Source organism: Copadichromis virginalis, linkage group LG15 (genome assembly GCF_057382275.1).
Source record: "Copadichromis virginalis isolate Kocher_CV1m ecotype Utaka linkage group LG15, C_Virginalis_male_GT1.1, whole genome shotgun sequence".
Classification (NCBI taxonomy): domain Eukaryota; kingdom Metazoa; phylum Chordata; class Actinopteri; order Cichliformes; family Cichlidae; genus Copadichromis; species Copadichromis virginalis.
The window spans coordinates 2617364-2638316 of NC_140632.1; the positions used below are offsets into that span (position 1 = coordinate 2617364).

Sequence of the window (20953 nt, forward strand, 5' to 3'; positions counted from 1 at the left end):
AGCAGCGGAGGAAAATAACAGGAAAACTGATTTCATGCTCGGGGGATTGCATCTCATGTTCTCCCAGCACAGGGAGACGGTGTGCGGTCCAGCTTGTGGATTTACTGCCACCTGGTGGTGCGTGACTACTCTGTAGGGGCTCCAGAAACCTCACAGGAAGCAAAGGCATCAGAGTGGACGTCGGAAGATTGGCTCAATCCGAGAAAAGTAAACGAGACCCTTTATCTCAGGCAGACGGAGTCATGCACACTTGTGCAATACGAGCACAACTCCAATGCACTGGAGTATTCCCGCAGCAGCGTGCCTGTTTGCCTGGCTTTCACCTCTCTTCATCTCCTTTCTGCCATAAACAAGTAAAGAGAAACTGCTCGAAAGAGTTACGCAAAGAAAGAAAATCAGCCACGAAATTCTCATTAAGACTAATACCGCACGGCTAAAAATACTATTACACGCTTGGACAGCCTAGTCAATATTAGTGCACATCTATTTCCAAAAGAAGCAGGCGAACCTAAACCTGCAGAGTCACAAAGATGTAAAATATGTCACCGTCAAAAGCGCCTGTGTCTCAAGAAGAATTACATCTTTGTTGATATGAAATCAATGAGACCTCCCTCTATGTCATCCCGGGCAGCGCCGGGGGGGAATTAATGAGGGCTTCTCATCACTAATTAACACATAAACACTCAGTTCCCATCACCGAGTGAGAGCTGAGGTCGGCTGTTTGGCCCCCGTGTGGAAAACACTGCGTCAGAGGATCGTGAAAGAGAGGGAAGTGAGAAGGAGAGAAGGAAAAAAAGCGAGAGAAAGAAATGTGGAACCGAGAGATATAAAGTCATACACAGCAGCCGGGCCTGACATCAGAAAGGTCTGGATGATTAGGGGATGCCAGCACTCACAGATAGCAGCTCTCCTAACAGCTTCCACCACCTCATTAGTCTGGCCCAGCAGCGCTGTGCCCCCACTATTAAACGCTAAATGAAAGACCGCCAACCGTGATTACTGCGGGGAAGTCCCTTGTCGTCATGGGGATAAGAGATCCCTTTTCTCCCTCACTTTCAGACACACACGCACACAAACTCGCAATTCGTCTTTAGCGAAAGCTATTTGAAGGACGCTTATGAAAAGGCGATTGAGGCAGAAGTGGATATTTTACACATCATCAGTTGCGGTCGGGCTAACTCCCGAGCCCGAACCGCGAAAGCTCACGACATCAAGCAAACCTGTTACGTCAAAGCACCTGCAACAAAGCAAAAAAATAGATGCCCTTAACAACTGCCGGCATCTCTCAGGTGCTTCATTTAAAGATCACAACACACTCTCAGCTCCGAATTCATGCAGCATTTTTAACAAAGCTTTAACTTAACAGGCCTGAACCAACGAGTCCTTGAGTCAAGGATGCGGCTCTCAGTGCTGCACACAGGACGGCGTGAGTTCATGGGTCGAGCCAGTTTTTAGCATGGAGAGTGTGAAATATAATAATGTGCATGTGCATAAGAATGTATAACGGTACGACTTATGAACTGTAACCTTGCAGTATTGTGCAGTTTTGTGCTGTTCTGTGCACCTCGTGCATCATGTGTTAAAGGAGGATTCCATCAACTTTGTGCTGCACCTCCACATGATAACACTGTTGTGGAGATGAGCTGGCTTTGAGCCTTCCATATTTTAATTTTCCTCAATCAACTGTCCTTCAAAGCCCATGAGGCATTGTCCTTTAAAGGCTTTCTACTTCTCTCTGGAGTCCCCCTTTAATGCACATGTAAGGCAAATGCAGAAAAATCTTAAAGCCAGCAGCACTCACGGTCGTTGCAGTAGGTCCCCGAGTAGGACGTCAACGAGCAGTCACAGGTGAAGTTCTCCCAATGTTGGATGCACACGCCCATGTTGGCGCATGAGTCCTCCTGGCAGGTGGTGCTGGGCCCTGAAAAAGGGTGAAAGGGGAGAAGAAACATAGAGAGAGAGAGATACCACAGGTGCACAGTCAAGCAACGATAAGATTGACCGCTGAGGCTAAACAATGCAGGACCCATGCAGAAGGAATGCACTCTAGAAAGACAGGTCTACACCATGTGGGCCTCGAAGAAAAAAACAAGGAGCAAACAGTGTCGTCACACGAGGCCTGACCTGCAGTGCGAATGCAGTTTAAAAAATACTGCCTGATGAATCCTGCTTCCTGCTGGGTAAAGCTGCTGTAGCACTGGGAAGGCGACGCACAGGCGCCAGGTTTTCGCAGCGTCGACTTCACGCTCTTTGAGCAGGGTTGGGGGGAACATCAGCATATACTCTCAGTTAATTACTGCAAAAAGTGCTGTAGAAGACGCCGCTTGCAGCGTGTGCGATGCACTCCGATTAGCACTTAAGACACGTTGCTGCAAATGACTTGGACCCCCGTCTGGGCTAATGTGATGACACTGTTAAGTTTCCTTCTTTTTGGTAGTGTGTGCGGGTGGACGCGCATGCACTTCATTTCATTCCAACATGTTTCCAAATAGTTTTATCAGAGTAAAACTCGCTGCATTCCCTCTATAAAACAGGCAAGACAAGACATAAACCTCCTAGCAGACGGCTCATGGATTCAAAACTGCATTTAACAATACCCACATTTAAAAAACAAACAGACAAAAAAATGGCATTAAAAAAGCGAGCCCGGTCATTTCCTTGACAAATACTTGCGAGAGAATACACGGCGAACACTGGATACACTGGACAGACGGAATTCACGAAGAGAAAACGGAAAGAGTACTTGAGAACACGCAGTGCATATCCTCGTGTATGCACTTCAGTCAGACAGGAGTTGAGGAGGGTATTCAAAGTCAAACTGGATGTGTGTTTGCTATTCCTCTACACGCCACACATAGCTCTTACTTTTGAATACTTTTACTGAGAGGGAATGCAGATAAGGACAAGCGCACAGCATAGATAACGAGATAAACAACCCCCCCACCCCCACCCCGTGAGAGTCTAGACAGACAAAAGGGGGGGGGGGGGGGGGAAACTTGACAGTAACCCTTCTGATAACCGTAGAGAAACAAACAAAATTAAATAAAGCAAAAATTAAATAAACAGTCCAAATACATGGCAGACAAATGCAAGTAAACACAGTTTAAGAGCAGTTGTCTTGTGCAAGACAATGTGAAAAGAAGGAGAAGAAGACATCTGAGGTGGAATAAACAGAGCAAGTTTGCCAGCTGAAAGTGCATTTACTGTGTAATGGACAGTAACGGTGGTCAACCAGGCAACCCAGAGACCGCACGGGCACGAGCGGCTCATCAGCGCGAATCAAACACATCGGTGCTTGTTTTGTTAGAGATGGAGGATTTTGCTGAACTCCAGTGTTGTGGCAGCAGGCTGCTTCCTCTCTGGAAAAAAATAATAGCAACACTCATCTGGGTAAAGCAGCAGATGTGATGGATTTTTTATTTAAAAAAAAAAATGGAGACAGAAAGAGAGGTCTGATCCATCAGCGGCACACTGAGTGTTTAGATGTGCTGCGACAGCCTCTTTCTGCTGTCTGCGCCAGCCTGCAATGTGTCACAACTGGCATTTTTATATTTAAAAAGTAATAATTTAACACTTGCTTGATTACTCATTTTTGCCCTGCCAGCATTCTCTGTCTATTTTTTTCAGAGAGCAAGCCACCTCTGCAGCACACAAAGGGGTCCTTATTGCCATGGTGACACCCACGATGCATTGCACACAGCAGACTTTCAGGCGAGCAGGCCTCCGTGAGGCGGAGTTTAACCCTCTACCTTGCAGGTCGGCTTTGGTGAAACCAACTTTGTTAGCGCAGAAAGAAAAATAACAAACAGAACAGAGCAGAGCGGAAAACAAGAGTAGAGGTTAGTGGGGAGCAGCATCGTTAGTGTTCTTAAAACTTGTACAAGTTTGTTACTGTGGCAGCAGGCGAGGGGCGCTGACTGGTTTTTTTTTAGTGAGGGCTGAGCTGCTTAAAAATAAAGGTGTTAAATTATACGAGTTCACCATAATGGCAGTGTTTGTTATCTTAATCTTCTGCTGCCCTCTAGAGGAAATGTGTTGTAACCTTTTCCATATGCATGAATAATCAATTCCATTTCAATACAGTTGAAGCATTAGCATGGGAAAATGTATTTATTAAGCACTCAATTTATAGATATAGGTCAAAAGAGCTATGGGTTGTTTTACTGTAAAAAATACAACCTTGGCAGCAGCTCGTTTATATTTTGTAACAGCAATACGTTAGTTTAGCCTTAGGACGTGAATTTTAGGAGGAAAAGTGCTCGGTTTAAATGAGTTACAATGTAAAGCAATCTAGAATTGTTCCTGAGGTTACAACATATTGTTATCATTAAATATACGAATGCAACACAAAAGCTCAGAAAGCTGATATTAGATAAACAGACTGACAAATTCTACTCCAAGTATTATCCTAAAATGTGACAAATACCTGGCAAAGGAAAGCAGAATGAGGATTAACGGTGCCAGCAAATGGCTTTAGGGGGGGCTACAGAAGAGCTCTCTAATTAGTCTAATAAATCTCACGCAGCAGGTCAGGAATCTCCTATGCTGTAGGCCATCTGTACCTTCACAGCCGCGCTCGATCTGCCCGCTGCGGAAAAGGGCGTCGCTGATGAGGTCTGGCAGACGGCCGTTGAGGTCAACCGAGGCCAGGCAGCCCTGGAAGCCCTCCCGAGAAACCACCAGCTTGGGGAGATTCTGATACATGTTAGGTCCCAAACCTCCAATAAACAGGTCGCCTGAAAATTGAGGAAAATATGCGATTACATCACTGTTGTTTACTTTCTTGCCGAGAGGAAGAGTGGTACGATTTGTCATATAGTGTCACTATTTAGCTCCAGCCAGCAATTGTGGGCTGACTTTGTCTAAATGTAATGAAATACACATAAAATACTTGAAAAACATAATTTTTTTTAGCATATCCACAAGATATTCCAGGACGTTACTGGTGCAGGTTAAAAGAATAATCTGATATTGAACTGTTTTGATACAATTCATTTACAAACCTTTTTTGGATTAAAAGTAACTCTAGGTTCAGGTAACCCCTGACTCATAGTATAGAGCAGCGGTCTCCAACCTTTTTTGCGCCACGGACCGGTTTATGCCCGACAATATTTTCACGGACCGGCCTTTAAGGTGTCGCGGATAAATACAACAAAATAAGACTAGTACCGGTACCGAAAAAAAGAAGATTTATTCATAACACACGTGAAAAGACCCAGGAAAACCGAGTAAACGATAAAAACGATAACAAAATAACGCTGAAAACCGATAAAAACCCTGAAAACCAGACATTTCACACCTGAGCCTCAACTCTCGCAGCCCGGTACCAAACGACTCACGGACTGGAACCGGTCCGAGGCCCGGGGGTTGGGGACCGCTGGTATAGTGTATATACTTATGTGAGTAAACTGTTCATTTGTGCTTTTATTTACTTGCTATTTACCTTAGATGAAGACATAATGTTATTTCAGGTGAAAAAGCTGATGAAAAGGTGAGATCAGGTACCTTTGAGGTCCAGATTCTTGGCTCCGTTGACATTCTGGGTGACTGACTTTGCGTCCACCTTGAGCGTGTGTGTGTTGGAAGCGTCTCGGGTAATGACCACATTGTGCCACTGGTTATCATTCAGTGGGTTGTCACTGTTTCCTTTCAGCAGACTGGGCCCATTTCCCAGGTCGAAGACATAGTGAATAAATCTGGCAGAGAAGAAGAAGGAGCAGATGAACACATCAGTATTTGGGGAGGGGGGTATTTTGTGTGTGCACTAGGTCTCTTTTTATCTTGCAATAGGGATTAAATTTTAATGGAAAAACTCTCACAATCACCTCACGTTGCTCTGACACTAATCGGAGTTAAACTGACAGAGAAAACAATCTTCTTCCCAGCACAATCGTGTTTATGTGCAAAAGGAGATTTGGGATCAATTTGTTTGGGCTTCTCTGTTAAATTCATAAAGCCTTAAGGTACCAACTGTACCCACATCAGCCCTGCTATTTAAAATGTATAATCCATATCTGGACTCCAACTGCTGAATAAAACATGAACACGGCTCGTCCCACTCACCCTTTAACCAGCTCCACGGCAATAAAGTCGTTCCCATCTCCGCTGTTGAAGATGATGAAACCGTCAGGTGAGGTGGTTTTGAACTGAAAGAAGAGGTGCATTGTGGTATACGCCTGAAGAGTGGCCAAGCCCAGGTAGCTGCCCTTAGTCTTGAAAGTCACGGGGTCGGCGATGATGAAACGCATGCCGAAGCGAGCGTTGAGTTCGCAGAAGTCGATGTCGCCATTCTTGCACATATCAATGTACTGCATACCGTTGAACTTTAGGCTCTGGGGGAGAGATGGTGCTGTTATTACTACCTGTGAAGCACGACTGTGTAGTGAGCAAAACTGCCAAGAGACCTCAACTGAAGACTGGAGGAATCATAGCAAGTTAATAAACTCTAAAAACATACACAAGGAATAAAATATGACTGGTGTGGTTCTCACACAGCACTGACAGCAGACCTTACATTAATTATAGTGTGAAGAAAAGTACACCCTCTTCAAGTTCTAAAGTTTTACATATTAGAACATATTAAAAAATGTCATTAGCAGGTCTTAAAATGAGGTAAATAAAATCTACTAAACTGAAAAAACAAATCGAAATACACGTACACCCTCACCGCTACTTGCTGCTTCCATTGGAATGAACTTGACCCATAACAGCGACTCATAACATTAGACAGACAGATCATTTCTATAAAAGCAAAGATTTTAGCATTTTGACCAAAGTTTGCCCCAAAGTCTGACCTTCCCATCCTCAGAGCAACTACAAAAAACCCAGCAGCCTCAGTTAATATGTTCAGAGCTCCAAGTTCAGAGTAATAAAATAAAATTTATTTGGTAAATAAATTATGACAGAATAATGTAATATGTCATCTGTTGTTGAGGAGCTGGGTGGATGTGGGTTGCAAAGCGGCTTGCAGCCACCTATTGTGTCAGCTACATCATCTGCTATCAGCCTGCAAGCTATGCTTGATTTCCTCTCACAGATACATGCCGCTGCTGACTTTGAATTATATAATGAATAATACAGGACACGAGCTTCTGATAAGCTCTTAATACCTGCAGATGACCAATAAATGGTGAAGGAGCAGATGAAACAAAGCGTCTCTCAGTCAAGATACCCGTCTCCACGTTGTTGAACTCGAGACGAGTGTGATCACCCGCCATCTGACCTGGGAGGGAAGAGAAAGGAAAAAGAGGCAAAGGGAATGACCCAGCAGCAGGAAGCGAGACGCCCTGGTTGTGTGGATAATGAATGCCAGTGGAACAAAATGAAAAAAACTCTCATACCCAGCACGACTTACTTCCAGGATATTCATAATTTACAATGTTTTGGATGAGTAATACTAGGAATAAAAGCAACAGGCATGCCTTTTCCAGTGAAGAAAGGCATAATTCTTCACACTATGTGTAATTTCTATGTAAACTGTTCATGAAACGAAATCAGCAGTAGAAATAAAAGCACATTATTCAGCCCAACAAACAAAGAAAAAAGATGCGAGATCATGTACGTTTGGTATATCTCAGCAAAACAATAAAGAAATGCATTACAAGAGCGTTACCTTCCGCCATGTCGTCATCCACAGTGAGTTTGAAGTTTTTACCGCGGCGGACCACTCGCACTGAGTGCCACTCATTGTCGTTGAGCTTTTGTCCAGCATAAAGAACCTCAGGGCCCTTGCCTGAAGATGAGGGTTAGTTAGTGAAGGGACAGCGGGGATGGCACAAGCATAAACCAAATCTTTGTTTTCATAAATAAAGTAATTCAATTTCAAACCAAGCATTCTTCCTCGCGACATACAGATAACATCTCCTCCATCTGAGCTTTAAGTGAGATTAGAGGTACTCAAACAAAAAAGAAAATACTTACAAAAAATCTGCTTTGTTTTTCACAGCAGAGGAAAAAAGTTATTCAAACTGGCAGCAATGCTGTTACTCATACAAAGACTCAGTGTTTTTTCTAGTGTTCAATCATTTTTAAATTTACACTTTGCCAGAAACACACTTTTTATTGTGACTTTTAATTGAGCGCTTTAGTTTGAAGTAATTCATCCAAGTAACCACGAGGGGGCAATGCAGCCCCATCGAGCCGATGAAGAGGCCAGAGCGGCTGATTCAGAGCAGAGTCTGCTGCATTGTGGCTGCTGGTTCAATCCAAATTTCAATTGGTGATTTTATTATCCTGAACATATCTGATCATAAATGCACAAACCTAACAATGCTTCATTATATTCACTATTTACTATAATAAGAACTACATATACAGCTGCAGCTATCAACGTAAAGGGCATCTATAATGTAGCACTTCAGTACAGACACACACACACACACAGCTGAAGGACTCTTTGTGTTCTGTCTTTTGTCCTTTCTACAAGACTGTGAGCACTTTGAAAGTATTGGTCCTTTTAATGAATAACAGCATGACTTCTGACACCAGCTGTACTTCGCATTATAAACCCATATTCTGCAGTATGTGTTAAATAAGAAGAACAGGAAAAAGAGACACTGCAATCTATTACGGGGTAATTGAGAAACAATACAGCCCACAAAGTCTGAAAGTGCAAAAGACGAGTAGATACAAACCGACAAAAACCATTTACAACTAGTGTCTGAATTAAATTGGAAACATGGGCCATTTAACATATATAGAGCACATTAAGTCTGATTTGCATAGCTTTGAACTTTGGCTATACCCCCCTTTTATCTGAGAAATCCTCTTTTCAGTCCCCTGCATTCACACATCCCTGCCTCTACATCTAGCACACAGGCTACAATCAAACATTGACTGAAGGAAGAAGGCTGCAGAAGAAGAATGTTGACTTACTGGTGTTACAGTTTATCCTGACACAGTCTAGATGGGGAGGGGAGAATAAGTGACAGATGAAATCGCATCCTTCAAGGTTACAGCTGCAGACATCCAAGAGCAAAAAAAGCCACCTTCCGGGGACGGTCACATGACACTGGCGACCATTTTAGCTTAGCTGGCGACTGACATTAAGCGTTTCTATATTAGCATTGGAAAAGTAATCCCCAGTCCAATTCTTTTAATCAGTATTACTGTACCCAGCAATATTGGACCAACACGGGTCAATATTACTGCTCTGGATAAACCATCTGAAGCTTTTTATTCTCCATTTTTAAACCTGTGTCATTTCCCCCCTAAAAACCCATCATGTTTCAAAATGGTCACTTGCAACTTATTGGCCACATCGATTTTGCAACCCAGCACCCAGAGTCCAAAATACTGTACTAGTTGTATGAAACAAAGCCGTTTTAGATGGCACGCCAGGAGAAGAAGAATCTTAGATTCAAATCCACACCTAAGGGGGAAAACTGAGCCTGTGATGGTCAGGTGCGGGTTGAAATCCATGTGACCAGGCTGGTCATGTGCCGTCAACCGCAACAGAAAAGTGGGTGCAAACAGCCTCGTGCCACTCAGCACCAACACCACACAGAGGCCTTAAGACCCCCCCTTTCAGAGGATCCTACGCAAGTTGTGGAAAATGAGCTACATGAGTTAAACTGAATTTTCAATAACACTGGATTCAGATTCAAACATAAACTAGAAAATTCTCTACAAATGTTCTATACTTTTAGCTTTTATTATGTTCAAATACTTTACCAGAAGACATATTCTTTCTGTCAAGTCTATCTCTTCCAGCCTTACTGGTATAAAGGCCTGCACTCTACTTAAATGTACCACTCGTGCCACCATCTGCAGGCGAGCTAGGTGCCGTGGCATCGGGCTGTTTGCCAGACGGGCCGCAGGCTCTGGGCCTTTGAAGGGGTGAGTGCCATCTTTGAACAAGGCATGGGAGATGCCAGCTAGACCAAGGGTTACTAATGGATGGAGGGAAACATGAACCTGCTATCATGAGGGAAATCAAATCAAATAAAACGGACAAAGAAACAAACCACATGATAAAAATGCAAACTATCAGGGCAGCACTACAATGCAGTAACGCCTACCTGCAGTTGAGAATAGATGGCAGAAGATAAAGTGAAGTGTTTGTGTATTTGAATTAACGCATGTGTCAGAGATGCCATCTATTGAAATCATTCAAAAGTGAAATGTGTGTCTTTGGAAAGAAAATCCATTTGTGCACAATAATGGGCATGACTAAAGTGATCTACGACCAGTTCAAAAGATGTGCTGCGGTGCATGGATAAGTGTGTTAAGAGTTAGACTGATGGATATAAAATCTACAAAGACATCTTCGCAACAAGGCATAAAAACTTACAGTCCAGGCAAGTCAAAAACAATCCATGCAACTACAAAGACAAACTACAAAACGGGTTTAGTATGTGTTAGGTCTGAGAGAAGGTCTGGACCATAAAGAAAATCTTTACAAAAAGAACAGAAATACCGAAACAGGAAGGCCACCCCAGGAACTGGAAGAGAGGTGACGGCTAATACGATACCTAGGTTGACCGTCAGCTTGACCCTTCCGCTGTCCAACTCGAGCCGCAGCGTGTCTGCAGATTCACGAGACGTGGCGGCCATGAGCAGGCCGAACGCTCGCTGGGACATGAAGCGGAGGGAGACGTCTTCAGCCTCAGTGTGGATGATGTTAGGTATCACCACCTTCATATACATGCTCCCGTCATAAGACAATATTGACGCCTCTGTGGGGAAAAAAAATACACGAGAAAGCTCAAATGCTGATCTCGACTCGGCATAAATATTAATTACACCTTTAATTAGCGGGTTTAATTTAATTAGCAAAAGTGACACGGGCAAGCGTGTGGGTGCAAAAACAAGAGATAACATGATAAATGGCACAAATCAAATCATTCCATATGTTTCACCTCCTTCAGACAGCTGTTTATGCACCAGGAGATGAAATCTACAAAAAAAAACAAAAACGTGTGCCCTGAAAGTAAACAAATACAGTGAGAGAAATATTTATTTAATCCCGGCATGAATTTGTAAGATTGCTCACAAAGAAATGAACAATTTCTAATGTTTATGGCAGTTTCATTTTAATGGAGAGAAACACAATATGAACCGAAAATCTAGAAAATCAAATTACATAAAGGATATGAATTGATTTGCAGGTCACTGACTGCTTAATAATTGGAGCAGAAAACTGTGTTGGCAAGGACATTTCTTGTAGTTTTTCAGTAACTACAAGAAATGTAGTAGGAAGTATGTTTTGGGTCATTGTCATGTTGGATTTACATCCATCTTCAGTGCTGTCTCTGACGGAAAAAGGTTCTCATCCAAGATTTACAAGGCCTCTTCCACTGGTTCCTGAGTGCGATGAAGTCATCCTGTACCTTTAGCAGAAAAACAGCCCCAAAGCATAATCTTTCCCCCTCTGTGCTCGACTGTGACGATGGTGTTCTGACCACAGCACTTTCTCACAAGCCTTGTCTGAATCATACCAAGTTCGAGTTCACTGGAAAATGTAAAGACAGGTCTATCCATTAAGCAGGAGGACCTTGCAGATACTGAAAGATTGCGATCTTCTTGCTGATGATCTTGTAGTCCACTCCAGCCTTGTGCAGGTCTACAATCTTGTCTCATTGTTTTGAGGAGGTTGGAATGGAAGAAACCGATTCTGTGGACACCCAGTTTTCTTGGTTTTTGGTTGATATACCCCACTAAGCATGGTCTGTTATGAAAAGAGCATCCACTTTAAAATTTGGAACAGGAATCCTTGCATGCGCTCATTTTTTGGAACTAAGACACACACACACACACACGTCCCTCATGCCTAGTTGCAGCTGTAGTTGCTGTAGTTATCATCCATCAGCTGACAAGTCAGTGTCACACACATGCTGCTCAGACTGCAGAAAATTAAATCATCATGCTACTTCCTCCTTTCCCCGGCAACTCCCCACTATGTGCGCTAGCTAGATGATGCCTTTACTTTCATCACAGGATCTCGTTTTGTAAATGTAAAATCAGTCATATGCTAACATCATATAAAAGCTGCCGTTCCGTGCTAAATAATATAAAATATTTTGCAGTTAAATAGAGACAATACAAACAGGGTTTGATGGCTGCTGGGCCACACTGTTCTGTTTCTATTCTTTTGAGAAAGCCTGAGTGAGTGTGGTGGAGAAAGAGGAAGACTGTCAGCAGAGTGGAAGCCTCTTGGGGAGAGAGAGACAGATTAAAAAGGGTATCCAACCATGAAATACCTGTTTTGACACCTCAGCTTTTAAAAGAAAAAATAGCCCCATGGCCTAAGAAATGCACCACCATTTGGCTGTGTGTGTGTGTGTGTGTGTGTGGGGTCACACCACAGACGGTTTGTACATGTAAACGATGAAATCTCCCTTGTCACGTACTGTGTTCAACTACAGACTAAGGTGCCATTTCCAGGTCGATATTTAGAGGCGAATGTTTACCCATGCAAAAGGTAATGCATTATAAGTAATATTGGATTTTTCCTCACCTAAATGTCAAAATTTGTGTGATGTGTTGCAAAATTCATGTATAAGCAGTGTGAAATCACTCAACCATTCATCCCACCAAACAGCACACTGCTATAAAAATCCCACTTTCGTCTGTGTTGCTCTTAGGGCTGTTGTAAAAATCTATTCTATGAACAAGCTGTCGACTGTGTGGGTACAGTAGCCTGGAGGATAATGAAACCTTGGCTCAACATTGTTCTTCCCAATTTTAAATTGCCCTGGCTCCCTACCTCTTCGTATCTCCTCTGCTCTCTTGTGCGTACACATAAAAAACACATCCACACATGCATACGTACCACATAGGATGTCCTAACTAGCAGTGCATGTATTGATTTGTGAGCCAGGTCTGGTCCGGGGGCCCGTTCTTCGTACCTCGCTAAGTAAGTTAGCCGGATTAGATTGTTGACGATTTCGCGTGATCCTGGATCAGTCGGTTCCCCGAAGCTCATCCGGGACTTGCTGTCATAGCAACAGAGCCGTAAGCGTAAACCTGCTCGGGAGCAGGTTTACTTTATGTAAACAGGATTAGATCGCGGCCACGCAGGTATGTCCGCTTCATTTATACGAAAGCAACAGCGATATTTTTCCACTGTTTCACCATAAATAAATATTATCAATGTAACTAAAGATAATGCAGCACTTGATCCTTTTATTGATGTCACACAGATACATACAGGTCATTTCCTAAAAAAGGGAAATGTACTATTAACATTCTATTACATGTATGTGATTATTACAGATGTAATTCATATTTCAGAGTAGCAATTGTAAATTACTTCGTGTAATCAAGATGAGAGACCACGGCTATAAAAGCGAAGGTGGATTTGGGAAGCCTGTCGCAGCCATGTCCTGTCCGTATACGCGACCAACCCATTGCGGAAGGTGCAAGATTGATAAGGAGAGTCCTCAGAATTCAGCGTATATTGCGGGACAGACAGGATCCTTTAGCTCAGCGCGACAGTGTGCTCATAGAGAGATATCGATTTTCCCGTGAGGGTATTATTCACTTAACCAACTTGTTGACGAGGGGGTGCAGGACCACCACCTGTCTTTTTTTCCTCTGCCCTTTTCTTGGTTGCTGTTATGAACAAACTAACAGAGTATTACAGGCCAGTATTACCTTGCCAAGAGACGCAAAGCAATCTAAGAGATAAATATTACCATTCTGTAGAATACTCCTGTATTCCACTTTTACTTGTTCCCATGTTCTTGTGGGTCCTGTTGTGGCTCTAATGTGAAAGGGGATATAATATAACATATTATAATATAATATAATGCCATATGATATTGGACAATATAGTGTCATATGATAGATCTACCCTACCGCCTACTGGTGTTGGCCAGAGGGGCCGATGGCGCGATATGGCAGCCTGGCTACAACCGTAGCTGCCTCCACCAGTGTGTGAATGTGGGAGTGAATGAATAGTGGTATCGTAAAGCGCTTTGGGTGCCTTGGAAAGCGCTATATAAATCCAATCCATTATTATTGTTATTATTAAATTACCTACGAGTTTGATTTGTCAGCAACTTTCTGCCAGCCCTCTCTCCTTGCTTTTGCAGCCTTTGCAGTGTTCTCTTGCGTTTTAATTAAACTCTGAAACTCCTGTAATCCCTCACTCATGAGTTCTTGCTCTGCTGCCGGAAAATACCGAGCACGCCCCTTCGACATTTTCGCCGACCAATCAGCGGGTTGCCGATCAATGTTTCTACTATCGATGCGTAGCCCCTTTTACGACACCCAGTGATGTCACATTCCTGTGTCCAGCTGTAGTAATCGTCAACAGCAGGTGTGTTCGGGGAACCGGATTAGCGAGCTCACGGTTAGCGCGATGATTTGATCTTGGATGTGTCATTTGATCTTGGATGTAGTAAGCGACGTACGAAGAACGGGCCCCGGGTCTCACAGTAGAAGGGAAAAAAGTAAATAAAATGAGGTGAGAATAAATCTGCAACCAGGGAGAACATAAAAAGCACCCTTTGAAACAAACTATGATGTCCACTCTGGAGTTGAAACAGATTTAGTTTGGAAGTTTTTCCCAGATGTTTGCAGATATGGCAGTGGGATGCTATGGAGCCATTATTAAAAGTGAACATGTTACTTAGTGAACAACTTTCTGTCATGGTCCGGGTGAGCACGGGGTTTTTCCACTCCGCTGGGTTCTACCTTCAGGCAGAGACTCCAATCAGCTTCCACACCTGGTTCCAATCAAGTCACCTGCATATAAGACCAGCATTCACAACAGACCTCTGCCAGATCTTCTGCTAACCCATGTCAGTGCTAGGCTGCGAACCCCATGTGAGAACCCTCAACTACTGCTTTTCCCTCACCGTGTTTTTCTTTGTCATAGGACCCACCTGGCAGTCACGTTTCCCGAACTACTCTCATCTCCGCCTGGACGCTGGTTCTGTCATCTGGTTTCTTCCTCTCCACCATCGGACTACACCTGCCAAGTCCCTGCCAAGTCCCTCACTCCACGCATATTCTGGATCCTCTCTGGACACTCCTCACCCGGAACCCCCTGGACACCCCTTCCTCGCATGACACTTTAAACCTGCAACGCGTAAGCCCTAACCTCCATAGCCTATCCTGCAGCTGTGATTCACTGGACTGCCACTGACTACTTGTCTCTTCTCATTATAGTGACTGCGTACCTCCATCCAAGCCGCTGCCCCTTTTTTCCATCCGTGAAATCCAGCACCTAGCCATAGCACTCAGTTTCATGTTCACAGTTTGGCCTCACAGTTCACAGTTCATAGCATTTCATAATTCATAGCATTCATAGTCTCCTGTTGTGTAATTTCACTAGACACTTGTAAATAAAGCACTGTGTTCACGCCCGTTTGCCTCCCTCTGTGTCTGCATTTGAGTCCACACCCACAGCCGGGCCCTCTCGGCCGTAACACTTTCTTTTCTTTTTCTCTTTCTCTTTAATTGCAAGGTCTGAAATAGAGTTCTGTTGGATTCTGCCCCGCTGGAACCAATAAGTGGCAGAAATACACAACAGACAACAGTGAAGAAAACTGCACAGTTATGCTGATGTGTGTTCTTCCCAACCACATGGAGATAGGCCTAAATAACATTTTGACATTACAGCCGTAATTGACGTTTCGTAGACATGTGACCATGCGCCATTATTTACATGTGACAATCATGGTGATAGTGCAGCATCAAATGAATAAGGTCCCCAGTCACACAGGCATAGATCTCAGTCTGCGAACTCTTGGCAACCAATATTTGCTTGAGAAAAAATGTGTATTTCCTCACTGGCTGGCAAAAACCTCCTGATTGCTCTGTTTGCTAGCTAGCTATTGCTGCTAGCTTGCCAGCTAGTCTCTGAGCTGTAAGGAGTGAAAAATGAATAAAAAATAAGAAATAAAGACAGATTACCTTTTTTTTAAAGACGCTGACTGCAGCAATTGAGGCTGAGCTTTTACTAGAAAGTAAACCTTCTCTATTTCCAGATTGCGTCACACTTTTTCAAGTTGTACTACTTCTAAGGTAGTAGCGAGTAGGCGATATAAACGATATACGATAGAAACAATAAATTTGGCCAACGATAGAGATTTTGACTCTATCGCGATAGCGCATGTTGATGATGTCATCAAGCTGCGCCTGTTTTGGTCAAAAGTATCCCAGCGATAGCCGCTGAAAAACCATTATCATTTGCAAATTATGCAGACAGTCATAGCAAAGACATGAAGCACTTTTGAAATATGGGGAAAGCCAAAAACTGCGCTTCCTCCACTTCTGTAACGTTGATTCATGAATGTTGAATTCTCTCGCAGCTGCTCTATTCCCATGTTGTTGCAGTATATTAATAACTAACCTCGTATTGTGGATGAATGATCTCAGTTGTTCTCCTGACTGTGGTGGTAGCAGAGCTATAACGTTTTAATTAGTTTCAGAAATCTCTCAGCCAGAACATGGTATGTCATAGTTAGGTCTTGTGTTTAGGTGGAAACTAGCGAGCTAACTTCTAACTCCGTTAAATTTAATAACTTCTGTTTTCATGGATGTAAAACTTAATTGTTACACCTGGTAAAGCAGCAACGCTGATGATTTAATTAAAGATGAAAGAATTTAAACCGTTTTTAACTCTCAGTGTTCGTTTGACTTTGGGACCTGAAATGGACGCAGTTTTGGACCCAGATTACTCCGCGAAGCTCCTCACTACGGCAGCCGTAATGCTCTGACAATCAGCAGTGCTGCTTACCAAAGTTGTACTAAAACATTTTTTAACAGATTTCTGCACGCCCAAATCGGTTAGAGGTCAGTAAGCACAACCAGAATTCATACATAAGGCACACTCTCGATTTTTGAGAAAATTAAAGGATTTTAAGTGCGCCTTATAGTGTGGAAAATACGTTATACAGAAGAAAAGAATAAATGACGATATATATCGTTACCACACATGCTTCAAATTATATCGCGATATAAATTTTAGGCCATATCGCCCAAGTAGCGAGCATAAAAAAGTAGAAGCAACTGTGGCAAATGCCAATACATTTTTGATGCAGCACCTCCTTCAGCCAGTGACAGCCAGTGACAGCCAGCCACTTCCAGGAACCATAGCCAACCAGTCAGGGGATGCACATTTTCCCAATTGACTGGCTGTTCTATTGCCTTCAATATGGTTGACAGCTGTCGAGCAAAGCGACCATGATGCCACCTGAGAAACTTCAATAGCTTTAATTTGGTCTTGCACAATCTTTCCACTCTATTTTCGACTGTAAGAACAGAGCAATACAGTTTCAACAGAAGAGGCAGAGATATGTGCACACATGCATTCATGTTGATCTATACTGACTAGCATAATGACTAGCTTAGTACATCTGGCATGGATCGCTTGCTGGCAATTCACAATGCTGCCCCTTTGCCAGCCTGCTGTTTTCAGGAGTCAGTTTAAAACTGTCACCTTCACACAGAAGTCTTTCCAGTCAGGCCACATTCCTTCAACATCCCTCCTCAGCTCCCACTCTTATGTCAAAAATGGAAAAACTATACTCAGTCCCTCACAGAAATGCTTTGACTGTGTTCGCTGTGTGGATTCCTCCAAAAGTCAACTACAGACGTATCCGTTTATGTAAGTGTTTGGCTAATGCTGCTGGCACCAGTTCTGCTTTGATGCATTGTGAATTTTTAATTTTTGCACTGCTTGAAATGAAAGCGTTCCGTTAATTTTTCACATTCTTTTATTTCACGTCTTCTTTTATTTTGTTTTCTATTGCATTGCATTCTGGTTTTGTCAGCTGCACATTTCTGTCATGCACATTGTGGGCCCTATTGCTTGCTTGTATAAAAACACTAATGCAGGGAATCATGAACGTCACTACAAAATTTCATGGTTATCTGAGGTTTTAAGTGAGCAATTGGCAGACCCACCGTTACTATCCCTTCCTTGTGCCACAATATTAGCATGACTGAAAGAGCCTTTAAATCACCACATTTTATTTGCTTTGCCTTTTGTTCATCTGTTCCAGCAGTTCTAATTATTCACTGTCCATATCTTTCTCCACCTGTCAATCATGTATGTATGTAAATGCAATACAAAATTCTGTAAACGCTAAACCTATGAATATTTTGGACTAGACAACAGAACCCTTTTTGTGTTATCTACTCTAACATGAATCAATCTTATCTGGCTCGGGATTGTGTTAAATTGTTTCCACTGACTTTGAAATTATGTTTCAAAGTCCAGCTTTTAGTTGACTGTTTGCTGTGTTTTATTCCCACTGTCCCAAGGTCTTTAGCTGCACTGAGAGGCAGAAAAGCCTTACCCAAAGAAAGGCTGGGCTCATTTTAAAGATGTCCACCTGCTTAGATTGGAACTACTGAGGATAGGTCCAAGAGGGGAAAAGGGGAAAGAAAGAGAAAGAGGAAAAGACACAAATAGAATAAAGTGCAAACTCCCAAGATAACTGACAGCGTGTGACTGACAGGAGAAAATTCCTGCCTCTCAGTCATTCAGCACTTTCAAGTAATAATGGTGGTCCAACTGACCTATACCGTAACACATAACAGCAGCAAGAGGCACTGACCAAAAATGTTCACTTATTCATTGTAATCTCAACATCAGCCAATAGCTCAGCTCATATCCTTTAGCTCCTCAAAGCTGCTGCATATCTGCAAGCCACTTTGCAACCCATGTTCACCCCTGTACTTCCTTTTCATGTTGTATCGGACTTAATCTGTGTGATGCGCACTCTGTTCTTTGCTGCTGCCTTTCAGCCTCAATGCATGAACATACTGGTGGACTATAACTTTTAACTACAGCAGTAGTGGAAGGAGCAAAATGTATTTTTTAAGACCAGCCTTGCAGCCGTACATGTTTTGGTCACTGAATTTTTATTCCACTTTTCAGCGTCCTCCTTTCTAGGTTCATACTGGTGTCCTGCCTCCAGCTCTGCAGTGCTGAACACATCTTCCTGTTCATAAAACAAAAGCCCCAAGTGGCACACTTCTGTGCTGTGGAACAGTCACCCTGCCTTTGTCAAACTGAACTTATTGGCGTGGGATGATATTTTTAACAAGGTGCAATGTTAAAGATTTTTTTTCCCTTTCAGGTGATGAGACGTCAGCATGTTCCATCAGCACCAAAGGGGTTAATGTGTCCAGGTTTAGATAAATAATGAGATTAAATATAACTGTGTTTCATCGTCTATTTTATTTTCCAAAGCTTTGAAATGGAGAGAACAACATGAGGTTAGACACAGCTGGGCCAACCTGTTTCATGTGTAGTTCTGTGTTAATGGTGTGCACGCACAAACCACTGGATGTCAGTGGATGCTCACAGGCAGATAACGACTGACATTTTTACTTTTAAGCCTTTGTTTTCTCCCGAGAGGTTCACCAGACTGCTTCCACTTCTCAGCACATCAAATCTCTCACAGAATTTTTAGATCTCACCCAGCTCCGCCTCTTCCATGTGTGCAGGTTTATCATTCCAACAGGAACGAGCGCTAAACCTACAAAACCTGGTGTCAGGCTGTACGACATCAAAACTTCCTTTTGATTGATTGATTGATTGATTGATTGGTAATTTATTTCAACATGTGAACAATATACAAGTACATTTAGAAAAGAAATGAGAGAAAAAAAATATACTATACAAATTACATACAAAAAAACATTCTGATTAATTTACATGTTGAAAGGGAGTGGGAAGAAGTATACATCCAATCCAATCCTCAGTCTTTGCAGCTGTTTATTTGTCTAACTAATGTATAACAGTAAGTTATGAGAACACTGTGGGATTCTGCAAAGCTCAAGTAGTTCCCTTTGCAAGAACAGAGTTAGGAAGAAGCGAAGAAGAAGCTGAACCAAACGCCACTTTAGAGGGTAAAAACCGAAAATATTCAGTCGACTTCTTCTATAATCACTGTCATTCACGCCAAGTGCAAAGCTAATAATGCGCATCAGTGAGATACTGCAGGTGACTGCACTCAATACAGCCACATGGTGAGTGTTGCAAACATGCGTGACTATACAGCATCAACGGCACGCACAATAGAGAGGCACAGTTGGAGCTACAGCGCGCTCTTCTCTGTAATTTTGTATTTCTTAAGAGAGATATCAGCGGCAATGAGGATGTCATTTCAGATGGTAATTAAGCCGCTGCTTGTCACTCTGTGTGTGTTTGTGTGTGCAACGTGTATGTGTGTGCTTTCCAATGAGCCCCGCACTTTACATAATTAGCAGTCCAACCGAAGCAGAAGACGGAGGAGGAGGAAAGCTATTAAGTGAAAAACTCCACAAATATTCACGGTATGGAGCGGGGAGTAAGCCAGGCAAATCTCTTCGGCACACTCGCGCGCACACAAACACATACACACATCAGTCCTTCTCAATCTGTTTTCTTCCTCTCCGTTTTGCCTCTCCCACCATTTCCATTATTTACTTGCCTCGGCTTTGTTGCGTTATCTAATCTTTTTTTTTCCCCCTAACGGAGTGACAAGTCTTTGCTTGATAAACAATCCAACAAGGGCCTTGACTGTCATTGTGGTGTTTCATGTGAATGCCTGTCAACTCTTCTCCTACACTGCTGTAATTAAACCTATACTGAAAAAGGACAATCTTGACAAGACACAAATGAACAACTACAGGCCGATCTCAAATCTCCCATTTTTAAGTAAGATCATTGAAAAAGCAGTTTCTCAACAGCTCAATTACTTCTTAAAACAGAATAACTGCTATGATGCCTTCCAGTCAGGTTTTAGACAGAATCACAGCACTGAAACCGCTCTGACCAAAGTGTTTAATTACATATGTCTGAATATATACAGTGGAAAAATGTCAGTCTTAGTTTTACTGGATCTCAGTGCAGCATTTGATACAGTTGACCACAACATATTACTCAAACGACTGGAGAACTGGGCAGGTCTCTCAGGAACTGTACTAAACTGGTTCAAAACATACTTAGAAAACAGGAAATACTTTGTATCAATAGGTAACTTCACATCTGAGCAGACAAGTATCA

General features: G+C 42.7%; 1 protein-coding gene and 1 long non-coding RNA gene across 3 annotated transcripts in view; one reads left to right on the forward strand and one right to left on the reverse strand.

Annotated features, from left to right (window-relative positions):
• nrxn3b (neurexin 3b) overlaps nucleotides 1-20953 on the reverse strand; it is a 318352-nt gene that overhangs the window by 178143 nt on the left and 119256 nt on the right. For both annotated transcript variants that reach the window (XM_085431332.1, XM_085431331.1), the window contains 9 exons: nucleotides 10473-10676; nucleotides 8875-8901; nucleotides 7613-7732; nucleotides 7110-7222; nucleotides 6064-6332; nucleotides 5506-5696; nucleotides 4563-4736; nucleotides 3750-3776; nucleotides 1802-1921 (listed from right to left, as the gene is read on the reverse strand). In XM_085431332.1, coding sequence (XP_085287458.1) covers nucleotides 1802-1921; nucleotides 3750-3776; nucleotides 4563-4736; nucleotides 5506-5696; nucleotides 6064-6332; nucleotides 7110-7222; nucleotides 7613-7732; nucleotides 8875-8901; nucleotides 10473-10676 — 1245 coding nt within the window. The remainder of the gene's footprint in view (nucleotides 1-1801; nucleotides 1922-3749; nucleotides 3777-4562; nucleotides 4737-5505; nucleotides 5697-6063; nucleotides 6333-7109; nucleotides 7223-7612; nucleotides 7733-8874; nucleotides 8902-10472; nucleotides 10677-20953) is intronic.
• On the forward strand, nucleotides 14599-15369 carry LOC146691514 (uncharacterized). Its single transcript, XR_014915069.1, has 3 exons — nucleotides 14599-14747; nucleotides 14825-15037; nucleotides 15118-15369. It is a non-coding gene; the product is annotated as an uncharacterized LOC146691514 (long non-coding RNA).